The sequence below is a fragment of the Quercus robur genome, chromosome 12 (genome assembly GCF_932294415.1).
Source record: "Quercus robur chromosome 12, dhQueRobu3.1, whole genome shotgun sequence".
Classification (NCBI taxonomy): Eukaryota; Viridiplantae; Streptophyta; class Magnoliopsida; order Fagales; family Fagaceae; genus Quercus; species Quercus robur.
Window position 1 is genome coordinate 36988461 of NC_065545.1, and position 14333 is coordinate 37002793.

At 33.7% G+C, this 14333-nt stretch overlaps 2 protein-coding genes across 2 annotated transcripts in view; one reads left to right on the plus strand and one right to left on the minus strand.

The window, feature by feature from the left end:
* The window catches only part of LOC126710552 (uncharacterized), a 45291-nt gene that overhangs the window by 13525 nt on the left and 17433 nt on the right, over positions 1 to 14333 (plus strand). The window lies entirely within an intron of this gene.
* Positions 3060 to 4654, minus strand: LOC126710551 (dehydration-responsive element-binding protein 2A-like). Its single transcript, XM_050411075.1, has 2 exons — positions 4482 to 4654; positions 3060 to 4122 (listed from the first exon to the last, which is right to left on the minus strand). The coding sequence occupies exon 2, from the start codon at positions 4070 to 4072 to the stop codon at positions 3302 to 3304; it is 771 nt and encodes a 256-aa protein (XP_050267032.1). The 5' UTR covers positions 4073 to 4122; positions 4482 to 4654; the 3' UTR covers positions 3060 to 3301.

Below are 14333 nucleotides of genomic sequence, written 5' to 3' on the forward strand. Positions count from 1 at the left end.
TCGGCATGCTCAAAAAGGATAAACAGCCAGCTCATTATTAAATTTAAAACAAAAAAACAATTAATAAAACAAAGAAAAGAAGGAGCAGCTATAACAAAAGAGATATTTTTCTACAAGACACAGCTTCTTCTTCAATAACCTTGTAGAGAAATACAACAAATGCAGCATACAATCCCACTCCCCTCCCCCTCAGAATTTATCAAGAACCATGACCCATTATTTCTTGATAATCATACCCTTCATCAAGAAATTAAAGGCTCAAAATGAGCTTATCTAATAAGGTCTACTGTCTGCCATGAAATAAGCACCTTGGAAATTGTAAAATAACCCTAATCAAGATATGATCACAAAGTTATTTAAAAACTTATGCTCCTGGAAAAGAAAGCAAGTTTAGCATAGAAGGTAGTACACAATATTACACATAGAAATTTTGTGGGTATGCCATAGATCTGACTCAAAGAAATGAATCGATAATGGTTACAATAGATCTGTCAGAACATTACATGTAAACTCTCATTCATCTACGTCTAAGTTTTCAAGATTTCATTCACTTGTCATCTAGAATGTTCCCTTTGGACACTCATCCATTCAAACATCATACATTCTAACTCAATCCTGCCGAGTGTGTCTATATACCAATTAATATTACTGTAAAAGAGGGAGAAAATATCTGTTTATCGATATGAACTAAGCAAGTACATACATCTCCCCTGAAGCATGTCAAAAGAATCTGTGACGTACAAGAGACATATTTTGGGTCAACTGACAAGGCAAGTACAAAAAATGGGATATTAAGAACAGGGAGCTGCACAGCCTGCATGAATGCCAAAATCCTAGATTCATGTGCATTACTTAGTTGTCTAAAACCAAGCATTCATCTCCAAAACATTTCCTCCCAAAACAATACAGATTACCAATACTGGCTGTTGAAACAGGAGTTTGGAAGTCGCACTATACTACATTGGAGCAAAATGCTACAATTAGGGCAGTACTTTCATAAGCACATTATTTTCAAGGAAAAAACTAAATATTTTGTTCTACACATATGCACCTCACAAAACAGAATGAATACTTTAAGACACCAACCCTTGCCCATCTCACTCAATTCAACTCAAAGTTTGAGAGGAAATTGCAGTAAGTGGATATTTTCATATAAGGAAGAAAAGTATTTTGAACATGCAACGCGAACAGACATTGTAAAACACATTTAATAATATCATATTCTGAGATTGGCAAGAACATAAACAATTGAGCTAGTCACCTTTTGGGGAAAAGCATCCTAACACCATACTTTTTAGGCTACAGCAAAAAAACCAAAGGATGCAATACTCGTGATTTTTAATTTTTTATCCCCAAATTTCCACCATTCTAATTCATACCATTTGTGGGAACTACATAATTCAGAGAGGATGGGAAAAAATATAAACATATACTCCAATATTAAACATTTCCAATCATCAACTAAATTTTTTTACTAAACTCATAATTCTGAAAAAACTTTGCCTGATTTCATTCACCCAAAATAAACATGAAGCTTATCCAAATGAGTAGTTAGCATTGCTCCCAGGGCATCTGTATAAGGAAGGATAAACCAAAACAATCAGCATGGACTACAATAATCTGTTTAGGCTTATAGGTTCAAGTTCTCTCAAATGACAAAGGCAGCTAATAGTTGCTTTTTTCTTATTTTTTATTACTTTTTTTTAATGTTAAATTTGAGATCTAGATAGTGTTCAAAACAATAGCTGGTATGCAAAATAATTGAAATAAAATTCACATATCTTTGTGGCAAATATTAAAGAGGTATACAGGGGAAAATGCCAAGGCAAGAGAAAGAAGAACTCGGTTCCCTGTAATTTTTCATGTGAACATGTGTTCTTGCATAGCCTAAAAGATTCTCTCTCTTGCAAACTAGAAAAATTGAAGGTTACAGGGACATGCTATATTTTCAATTCCCGGAAAGAGTAAGGACATACCAATGTTAAAATGGACATCATCATTGACCTCAGAATAAAAATCAGCATCCCAATTCTCTACTTCATGAATAAAAAACAATTTCATCTTTTTTGGATGCTCATTAGGTGCTTCCAATTGACCATCCTGCATCCTGTAGGGGAGGAGAACAAGTTTGGAATACTAATAACTACACCTAGTTTGTATTCCTATTTCCAACAAACAAATCTGCCAATTGCCAAGAGCCAACTTCAGCTATTAACAAGTGATATGAACTAAGCACATAGCATGTATTTAATTTTCCAACCAGGGTCCTGATTGAACAAATAAGAAATGCATCAAAATGCAAGATTTAAAGTTTACTTTTCCTCAAACTATAGACATTTTAATTTTCGTTTTCCATTTTAAGAAGTATATAATTTTACTTACAAGCAGGACTAGTAATAAGAAGCGTACCATCCCAGAAAAATGCAACCTTAGTGGCAAGATTGCCAATAACTTCAATACCTTCAACTGTAACAGCCATGTTCACATCCATAATAAGATGCATGAAAAAACAATCAGTGAAACATTTACTTGGCAAGGCAATTATTAGTTGCATGAACAGCTATTCAGTAACAACCAATATATCAGAAACTATAAGAGTACATGCATAGCATGCCAACTTTTGTGCACTTAAATAATAAATTCCAGCTCACCTAATACAACAACAATGACAGCCATCCTCCTTTTTCTGGGCTTGGGACCTGCTATGAACAACACAGGCAGAGCTAATGTCTTGCTAACCTAATACTCATTAAATTTTTTTCAAAAGTTCTTTTTTCTTTTCTTTTTTCTGGATAAGTTAAAATTCTTCAAAGCTTAGTCTACCAAATACCAATTAGATGGCATGAGCTATGATGTTGACATTGCAGTCTTTAAGGGCATTGTCATTTTAAATCAATAGGGTTCTGAATAAAGTGTGTATAGAATGAAATCATTCATGATTCGAAAAGTTTAAGTTCTAAGCAATGACTATCAATAAAAGCAAAGCCACTAGTAACCATGGTCCTTTTGAAGGCTGGGCCACAGGTGATTATTTTAAAAAATAGTCCCAACTTAAATAATAACAGAAAAAATAACTGATCTTAACAGCATCACAAACCATAGGAATGAGTATTCAGAGTTAACATTAACAGGCAATTATAGGAATCTATCAGTTGAGAAGAAAACAAAATAATAGAAACATAAAGAAACCTATTAGTTGAGATGAAAATATAATAAAATAAAGAGAAAGGAGGAAGAACAAAAGAATGGGAAAATTAAAATGAAAAATTATATAGTAAACCAGTATGTAAATACAAATTTATCAGAGATCTACAAAAAAGTCATCTATAGAAAAATCCAGCAAGTACTGCTGTCCACTATCCACACCAGTAGGCTCATTAGTTTCTGTCTCTGCCAAATTACTTGTACTTGGCACAGCAGCTTCAGTGACAGGGAGTCCAGGTTGATCACCATTATAGCCAAAACTCAGTTCTGAGTCCATGAAGCCAAGAGGATCATTGTCTAACAGAGCCATAAGTTCTTGCACATCAAAATGTTCATTTTCAGAATAGCTTGTTGACTCATCCTCTACCAAACAACTTGTAGTTGGCATGGCAGTAGACTCACTTGTACTAGGCATGGCAGTGGACTCGATTGTACTAGGCGTGGCAGTAGACTCATCAGCAGAAACCTCAGATTCCACAGGAGTAGGGCCAGCTATTGTAGACACAGACTCCGGAAAATTGAGGTGTGCATAGGCACCATACATCACCCTAGCAGCTTCATCGTAGGCAGTGGCAGCATCAACAGCATTCTCAAATGTGCCAAGCCAAAGCCTCTTTCCTCTGTTAGGCTCACGTATCTCCGCAACCCACTTACCCCAAGTCCTTTGCCGAACCCCTCTATAATTGCAATGTGGATTCTCAGGACCGCCTTTCCCTTTCATACACCCCTTCTTTGACCCCATAGCCGGAAGCTTACGTGCACGTTTGGCCGAAGACTCAACCTGAGCATTGTAGTCCCTCCACTTGGCCAATGTCTCAGCCACAGACACTCCATCACCTCTTCTCTTCCTCTTCTTTGAAGACTCCATGGCCAAACCTTGATCACTATAAACCCTTAAAACCCCAATGATGCCCTGTTCTGTTCAATGGAACCCAGATTCAGATAACAATATTGAATATCCCCAATTGAATAATCGCAAACCCTTTTGCAAAAAAACCCCAGAAAATCCAAACAGTTTTCAAAATTTGAAAATATAAACGAATTAACAAGAAGAAAACTCCAATAATACCCACATTCAACAAAAAAAAAAAAAAACCCAGAAACCCTAAAGACTCAGGGAGCAATATTTGAATTCCCTAAACCGAACCAATCACAAAGCTTTATACAACAAAACCCCAGAAAAAAAGAAAAAAAAGAAATCCGAAACCGACACGGAAAAGGAGAAATATAGAACAAAGAACAAAAAAATAGAAACAGTGTAAAGAAAATAAACGAACCTCAGCGAGAGTGAGTTGAAGAAGAAAGCAAGCCCTTTGTGAATATCGGATTAATGGGGTTGATTGATTTTTGAGAGAGTGAGAGTGAGAGTGAGAGAGAGCTTTTGCTTTGTCTCTGTTTTCTAAGTGTTGTTTTTGAGAGAGTGTGTGTCCGTGCAAGCAAAGGCAAAGCCGCCTATTTATAGCCTTCTCTCTGTGTGTTTGTGTTGGACCGTTGGTGACTTGTGTGGGGTTTACTACAGGGAAATTAGTTTGTCATCTGACGTGGCGATTTTCTATTCGTTTTTGCCGAGATTCTGACCGCAACTTTTTGCCACGTGTCACTTCTTCAGTAACTCAGTCAGTGTTTTTTTTTTTTTTTTGCTAAACAGTCGGTGTTTATTTATTTCTTCCACTCTGTTTCTTTTTACATCCTAAAAAGGCTAAATTAATACAGTATATAATGTGGACTTAATTATATCTAAAAAAATTTATTCGCATAATTATAGATGTCAAAATAATTAAATTTAAAAAAAATTATTTTGAAATTGTTGACACTCTTTAAAATGGGATTTTTGTTGAAGTAATATTTTAAAATTTAAAATTCCTAAACTTTAAATTAAAGTAAACCACCTGAAAATTTAATAAATTGTTTTTTTTTTGTTTTTTTTTTTTATTTTAATTTTGGTAATACGTTAACGTTTCCTGTAACTACTTAACTACTTTCCATAAAAATAACTAAATAAATAAAAACTACTTACCTACTTAGTGTTTTTCTTTTTTAAGTAAATGGTTTATGTCCTATATATTATAATTTCATATATCCAACATTATGGACATAAAATCACAATCGAAGCTTGGTGAAACGAGGATCGATCATAAAAGTCCCAGGATGACACTCACTTGGCAACATAGTGCATACAATTAGAAGACTTGGACATACTATTCCCTTTTCTTTTTCTTCTTTTTATTTTATTTTATTTATTTATAATGGGCATAATTAATTAGCTTGGTTAAACATGCTAAAACGGTGGATAATGATCATTCAATAATGCTAATGTGTTGGCTTGGATAGCATGAGTTCTAGACCATGAACAACAGTTAAAAACCTTGACATTCCATGATTATGATTCGATAAAATCATATTTCTCTTCCGAATTTTTTTTTTTTTTAAAGTGTAATCACGTGTCCTAGTTAGTGTTCCTGGTTCTTGAATGTTCAATACGAATTTGTCCAAAATGAAATAAATAGAAAAAAAAAAAAAAAGTCAAGAGAAATCTCCTTAATAAGGTAGAAAAGGTACTTACAAAATGTTGTTGGTTGTGACGTTGAAATATTCATCCCAATTTAAAATACTAACCATTTTATCGTAAGAGTAGTGATATAGATACTACAAGTTTTAGTTTATTAAATTTATAAACTTATGTGTTACTAATCATAAAGAGATAATTTAAATATTAAGTTATGAGATGGTTAAAGTTCATTAATTACATTAATTGTCACACCAGTTTATAAGATTTATATAGTAAAATTTGTAAAGTCCGGTTAACGAGTGCCCTTAGACCATTTATTAATAGATTATTGGAAAATACTAACGAATGCCTTTAGGGCATTGATTAATAATCCATTTTAAAAAAGTTTTTATAGGGAAAAAAATTAATATTTTGATAATTTTTTCATTTTCCATAAAAATGGTGTCAAAATTTTCTTAAAATTGATCGTTAACCAATGCCCTAGGGGCACTCGTTAGCTTGACCCTAGATTATTTTAGAAAAGTTTTAATACCACTTTTATAGAAAATATTAAAAATTGTCAAAATATTCAAGTTCTTTTTTTTTTTATTCCCTTAAAAAAATGATAAAAAAATAGAAATAGTTCATAAATTATTTACTAAGAAGTGACTTCAAAATTTAGTTGTGGGTACTTATCCCGCCATTAAGCAGTGTTTGTCCGCTTTGGGGAGCCAAGCCCTCACGGATTTGTCACGAAGGGGTGGGAGTCCAGGATCTTCACCATTCTTGGCTTTACACCTTTATCCCACATCGCCTAAGTAACCCTCCTACTCATGCTTTATATGCCCTTGGAGCTTGCATGAGTGTACCAAGGGCATATAAAGCATGAGTGGGAGGGTTACTTAGGCGATGTGGGACAAAAGTGTAAAGCCAAGAATGGTGAAGATCCTGGACTCCCACCCCTTCGTGACAAATCCGTGAGGGCTTGGCTCCCCAAATGTGTGGTAGTGGTACACTCATACAAGCTCCAAGGGCATATAAAGCATGAGTGAGAGGGTTACTTAGGCGATGTGGGAAAAAGGTGTAAGGCCAAGAATGGTGAAGATCCTGGACTCCCACCCCTTCGTGACAAATCCGTGAGGGCTTGGCTCCCCAAAGCGGACAAACACTGCTTAATGGCGGGGCAAGTACCCACATTAGTAATTATATACTTGTACATTAAAAAAAAAAGTATGTATATATATATAGGGTTGAATTCAAGTTACACCTGGTGTAACTCTAAGCAATGTTAGACCACCCAATAACTTGTAATAGAATTCATATTTTGAAAATCCCAATATTAAATTACATGTTTTATATGTTTTTAACATTCTTGCCAATTTTCATGTCAATTGGATATTCTTTACTATTTGATCCATAAACACATATTTTATGCATTATTTTAAACTACAAAAATTTGAATTTGAACAATTGATTGATGAGATGACTATTAATCTTTGATTACCATGAAAATTTGCAAGCGTGGAGAATAAACGAAGATAGTGTAATCTAACAGTGGATTTATCAAAATTCGTATCCAATTAAAAAATATTAAGTGTGCTAGAGTTGCACTAGGGGTAACTTGAACCCAATCCATATATATATATATATATATATATATTCTAAACCATTGAATTTAAGTAAATCCAACAGTAAATAAAACACTCATTAATGCTGATATTTTAATTAAAATTCAGTTATTATCCCTTATTTATGACATTCTATACCTATTTCTATACCCAAAATAAGTCTATCTCTCTTTCTCCTTCACCTTTCTCCTCCACGGACCACCACATGATATATAAAAGAGCACTAAATTGATGGATACCAATAAGAGCACTCAAGTAATAAATATATATATATATATATCCTTTAATTGTTTGTGTTCTGTTAGTATAGATGATCACCATCATAACCAAAACTCAATTCTTAATCTGTGAAGCCAAGCGGATCATTGCCTAACAGTGCCATAAGTTCTTGCACATCAAGAAACTCATTTTCAGAACAACCCAGAAAGTGGTCCAGTTTACTATTCTCAAAATAGCTTGTTACACCAGACTCATCCTCTACCAAACTAGGCATGGCAGTAGACTTAGTTGTACTGGGCATGACACAGTAGAGTCATCAACAAAACCTCAGATTCCATAGGAGTAGGGCCAAATACAGTAGAAATAGACTCCAGAAAGTTGAGTCGTGCATAGGCACCATACATCACCCTAGCAGCTTCATTGTAAGCAAAGGCGGCATCAACTGCATTATCAAAAGTCCCAAGCCAAAGTCTCTTTCCTCTGTTAGGCTCACGAATCTCTACAACCCATTTACCCCAAGTCCTTTGCTTAACCCCTCTGTAATTGCAGAGTGGATTCTCAGGCCCTCCTTTTCCTTTCATACACCCTTTCTTCGACTCCATGGCTGGAATTTTACGTGCACGCTTGGCTTGGACACGAGAAGACTCAAGCTGAGCATTATAGTCTCTCCACTTGGCCAATGTTTCAGCCATAGACACAAACATTCCATCACCTCTACTCTTCCTCTTCTTTAAAGATTCCATGGCCACACCTTAATCACACTATAGGAAATTGATTCTATTGCAACAGCCACAAAACGTTGCAAAACTCCCAAAAAAAATGTTGCAATAGGTTTTGCAACATTTTCTTGCAACACTTTTTTGACCGCTGCAACAGAATCGCAACAATATCCCTATTGCAATGTTTAATAGAAACAACACAACACATTTTTACCTTTGCAATGTTTTCATTACAACAGTAAAAAAACACTTCAATAAACCCTAAATTCATCTATTCAAAATGCAATGTAACGGTTCTAAAAAACGCTGCAATAAATAATCTATTGCAACATTTTTAAAAAACACTATTACATATATATATGTTGCAGCGTTTAACAAAATGCTACAATGTCTATTGTAGCAATTTTTAAAACGCTGCTACACACAAAAAAATTCAAATTGTAATTATAAAAACAATACTCCTGTATAAACCAATATTCATCCATAATCAAACAATTAAATTTTAAGCACAGTATTCCAAATATTAAATTGAAATAAATGTTCACATTTGTTTTGTTTTGGGTTTTTAGAGTGCTGTTTGAGAGTGTGTGCAACCAAAGCCACATACTTATAGACTTCTCTTTTTGTGTTGTCTGCAGTTTATGCTACAAATGATTCAATTTATCATATGACGTGGCGCTTTCTAGTTTAGGGGTTATTTCGGTAATTTTTAGGTTTAGGGGGGTATTTTGATCATTTTTTAGGTTTCAAATGTATTTTGGTCATTTTTTAGGTTAAGGGGTATTTTGGTCATTTTTAGGTTTCAGGGGGTATTTTGGTAATTTTTTAGGTTTCGGGGGTATTTCGTTCATTTTTTAGGTTTCATAGGTATTTCAATCATTTTTTAGGTTTAGGGGGTATTTTGGTCATTTTTAGGTTTTAGGGGTCTTTTGGTCATTTTTTTAGGTTTTAGAGGTATTTCGGTCATTTTTAGGTTTCGAGGGGGAATTTCGGTCATTTTTTTTTTATATTTTAGAGGTATTTCGGTCATTTTTTAGGTTTATGGGATATTTTGGTCATTTTTAGGTTTCGGGGGTATTTTAATCATTTTTTTAGGTTTTGGGGGTATTTTGGTCATTTTAAAGGTTTTGAGGGTATTTTGATCGTTTTATAAGTTTTAGGAGTATTTCAGTCATTTTTTAGGTTTCATGGTATTTCAGTAATTTTTTAGGTTTCGAGGGTATTTTGTTAATTTTACAAGTTTCGGGGGGTATTTCAATCATGTTTTAGATTATGGGGTGATTTGGTAATTTTATAGGTTTCAGGGGTGTTTTGGTCATCTTTTAGATTTCAGGGGTATTTTGGTAATTTTTAGGTTTTGGGGGTATTTCAGAATTTTTTTTGGTTTAGGGGGTATTTCGGTCATTTTTAGGTTTAGGGTGTATTTTGGTAATTTTTAGGTTTTGGGGGTATTTCAGTCTTTTTTTTTTTGGGTTTTTGGGGGTATGTTGGTCATTTTAAAGGTTTTGAGGGTATTCTAGTCATTTTATATGTTTCGAGGGTATTTTAGTCATTTTTTAGGTTTCAAGGTATTTTGGTCATTTTTTAGGTTTATGGGGTATTTTGGTAATTTTACAGGTTTCGGGGGTATTTTGATCAATCTTTAGGTTATAAGGTAATTTGGTAATTTTTTTAGGCTTCAGGGGTATTTTGGTAATTTTTATGTTTTAGGGGTATTTCTGTCATTTTTTAGGTTTAGGGGGTATTTTAGTCATTTTTAGGTTTTAAGGGGTATTTTGGTCATTTTTAGGTTTCAAGGATAATTTGGACATTTTAGAGGTTTTGGGGGGGCTATTTTGCTCATTTTAGAGATTTTGGAGGTATTTTGGTGATTTTAGTGGTTTTTTAGCATATTTGGTGATTTTAGAGATATCAGGGGCATTTTGGTCATTTTAGAGGTTTTATGGGTATTTTGCTTATTTTAGAGATTTTGGGGATATTTTGGTCATTTTAGTGGTTTTTGAGCATATTTGGTAATTTTAGAGATGTCGGAGTTATTTTGGTCATTTTAGAGGTTTCATGGATATTTTGCTCATTTTTGAGATTTAGGCAATATTATGTGCATTTTAGAGATTTTGGGAATAATTCTGGATGTCCAAGGGCATATTGGTAATTTTGGAAGTGTAGGGGTATTTCGGTTATTTTAGGTAATTTAAGGGTATTTTGGTAATTTTGGAGGTCAAGAGGGTATTCAAGTAGTTTTAGAGGTATTTGGGACATATTGGGTTAAATGGGTGGGTTACTAATTAAATGGGTTGGGTTGGTAATGGATAATTAATTTATATATAAACGGGTCATAAATGGATAAATAGGTAATTACACACCCAACCCATTTATGACCTAACCCGCCCATTTGCCGCCCCTAGTCACCATAAATCCATAATATACACGTTCATTTGTGCATATATAAGTGTGTGCAAGTGAACTGATGAGTAAATTTTTAATTCATGCATGTTTGTTTGTATAAAGTTATGCGTTTGCATCTATATGCTTTATAACGTAATACTTTTTGATAATTGTTATGTTCATGTGCGTGATTCTTGACAAGTCATGTCCTTAACTAACTTCATTAGTAAAAGTTTGTTATTGTGTGTTTAACAAGGAATCAAGAGAATGATGGAAGACGTGGAAGAAAAAATTAAGGATGAATAATTCTCTCATTTGGTAAAGTAAAAAGTTGGAAAGAAGGAAGAAGAGAGATAGACATTCTCTATATGAAGCCATCAATATTTGATCTTCTAATAGGGAAAAAAAAGTAATAATTTGATACTTTTATTAAATATATTTAAAATAATTCAAAGATAACACAAAAGAAATTTAACAATTTTTTTAATTTCTAAACTATTAATTTGTCCAATTAAAAGGATTTTAAATTAAATATTCTAATATTTTTTCCAACATTTTATATTTTCTTCTATTTCACTTCTCTTTCGCTTTTATATTCTCTGTATCAAACCAAACCTAAGTATATAATGCATAAAGTCTTATAACTCAATCAAAATTTTATGGCATTGTCAAATTTAAATACAAGGGCAAAATTAGGAATTTTTGCTAGCTTGGAGGGGCCAAGTTATATGCTACTGATATATTAGTCAAGACAAACCATGTGCAATTGTGCACACACACACATCTAATGTTAGAGTCAATCATAATTCATAAATATTAAATACAAAATTATCAACTTGTATCCAATGTAAATAGACAATTTACAATGGAATTAATGAATTCTTTAAAATCATGAATGATCCAAAATTTTGGTAAATATAAGAATAAATTTTATAATAACAAAGGTCGCTTGATATTTTTTAGGGCGGCAGTTCTTAGTTTGGTAAGTCAATTCTCTCAAAATTTTAGTAAGTATATGTGGGGCCAGAGAACTTATGATCCGGCCCACCCTCTACTAGGGCCCAGGGCCCGTGCCGAGAAAGGTATTTGCCGATGACGAATAGGGAAAGACCGAAATGCCTGGGGGCACAGCCGAGGATGACCCTGTCCTCGGCATTCCAAGACTTCAAAGGGAAGAGCAACATCTCGTTGAAGGCTGCCCCCAAAAAGCCCCCTGAAGAAGAGGCGAGTAGAATGGGACCCACGTGGGGGTACGGTGTGGAACTGGTTTAAGGTAAATACGTCCCCTCCGCATTAAATGCGTCCGCAAGCGTCCTAACCATATTAATGAGAAAAGACGTCTGAACAGGGTGGCTTCGGTCATCGCAACTAACAAAAAGTAAGGGGAGGCAGCTGATGGGATGGGTACTTAAGTAGGCACCTACCTGATCAACAAGTGGAGGGCTAGGATCAACCAAGAAGGGCTATATAATGTCAAGGTTGATGCGCCAAAAAAAGGCTGGGAAAAAAGGCCAAGAGCCAGAGCCTCCCAGACCGCCTCAAGGAGAAAGACTCCTCGAGCGAACATGGTTCAATTCTGTATGAACACCACGACTAACCACCGTTCGGTGACTAAGGCCTAACCTTTCAAACCCACGCTCTACAAATGATATTGTTTGGGCCTTTTTACGTGCGAACCCAATATCATTTTGGGTCATTATAAATTGAGTCCTTACAGTATATATACTACATATATTTTGTTTAAATTTTTTGGCTAAAATGCAAAACTCACTTTCTAAGTTTCTTTATAGTTTATTTTAGTTCTTTAATATTGTTTTTTTTTTTTTTTTTTTCCCCGTTTATTTCAGTACTTTAAGTTTCAGATTTATTCAATTAAGGCATTTTTGTCAATATTTGTTAATTTAAAAAAAAAATCTAGAAAATACTTTTCAATCATTGATTGAATTTTTTAATTTAAAAAATTTGAAGAAAAATTTAAAAATTGAAAATTTAACCATGAAATATAACAAAAGTTAATGGAAAAGCTTTAATTAAATAAAATTGAAAGGTAGAGAACTAAATGAATTTTGGTAAAATATAAAGTGTGGACTTTGCATTTCACCAAAAAGTAAATTGGAGGAATATGGCCCCATAAGCTAACACTTAGTTATGTCACCATGTAGACATCTACGATTTAAAACTGTTGGATTATTAAAAAAATTGCAAGCCTTAGGTGCAATATTTAGGTGCTATTTCTTAGGTTCTTCTCTTAAGATTCTACTATGTAGATTTTTTTGTTCATGAGATGAAAGTGTGTTTTTTTAATTAAGTAGCCACATGACTGAATCTTAAGAGGAGAATTTAAGAAACAACACCTAATGTACTGTACCTAAGTTTTGTCCTTAAAAAAAAAAAAAACACTAAGTTCCTAACACAAGCTAACACTTAGGGCCCGTTTGGTAATATTATTCTAGTAATGTTGTTTGTATTTTTTGGAAATACATGTGAGTGAAAAAGTGTGTGAAAATACGTATAATGTTGTTTACACATTGAAAACTATTATTTAAACAATAGTAACAAGCAAGCTCTAAGTTTTGTCACTGTGTAAACATCTAAGGTTTAAATATTTCATCCTCCAACTGGTGAATTATTATATATATATAAAGCACAAGTTCCTAACATTGGTTGAATTTGGTCATGTAATTGATGGCGTGAAGGGAGAACATATGTATTACACATGCTCTGTACTAAAATTTCTTCACCTTTTCCTTCTGACCAAATAAACTTTCCATTTTTATTTTTTGTGCATGTGATCTTCTAAAAATTATTGTTGTTTTCTAAACAAGCAGAACAAATATATATATATATATATATATATGAATAGCAATAGCGTACAAAAGGTTTTATCTTTTGTGCTTCTCCTCCTACTTAACACTTTGTTGAGGAAAAAATTTTGATGTTCCCAAATAGAATATGGGGTAGCCAAGCCGAAACTCGACAATGGGCCCTTTAAATAAAGCCCAAAGGTTATCGGTGTGGTGTAAGTCCACCCAAGCAAGAGATAAAGGCTGCACCCTAAAACAAAGACAATAATAAAGCACAATAAACATGTTACTGTTGTTAGTTTGTTATATTATCAGTCCTTTTACAACATTATAGTTCAAATCAGTCCTTTAGCGGTACGGTATTATCTCTAGCAGTAGGATAATTTCAAGTTAATAAGTGTGTTTACATGGTAAAAATCATATGTTTTTCTTAATATTATTAAGTCAACATAAGGGAAATCTTTCATAGTATCCAAAACATTATGACCTTCAGCATAATAATAATAAATAAGGATTAAAGGCTTCATAGTTACAAATAAAAGAGGAAAAATAGGATGGAATGAAGGGAGAGAAAGATCCCCAGCTCAGTGCAGCAAGTATTAAGCTAAGATTTTGGTGAGTGTGTATTTATAAGGCATGAATGGGATGAATGTGAGCTATTTTTGAGTGAGTGAGATGAGATTAATGCTAAGATTAAGGCTTTTTATGAGTGGTGGGCTGTTTATGATTAGTTGAGAGACATTTATGGGCTATGATTGTGTGAAAGGGGGAAAAAGTATCTGAGATTAGATGAGTGTGGACTAGAAATGATGAGTGGTGAGCTTGAGGGAAGCTAAACCACAAGCAAAATAGCAAACAAACCAAGAGTTTCAGAGAGGGTAGCTAT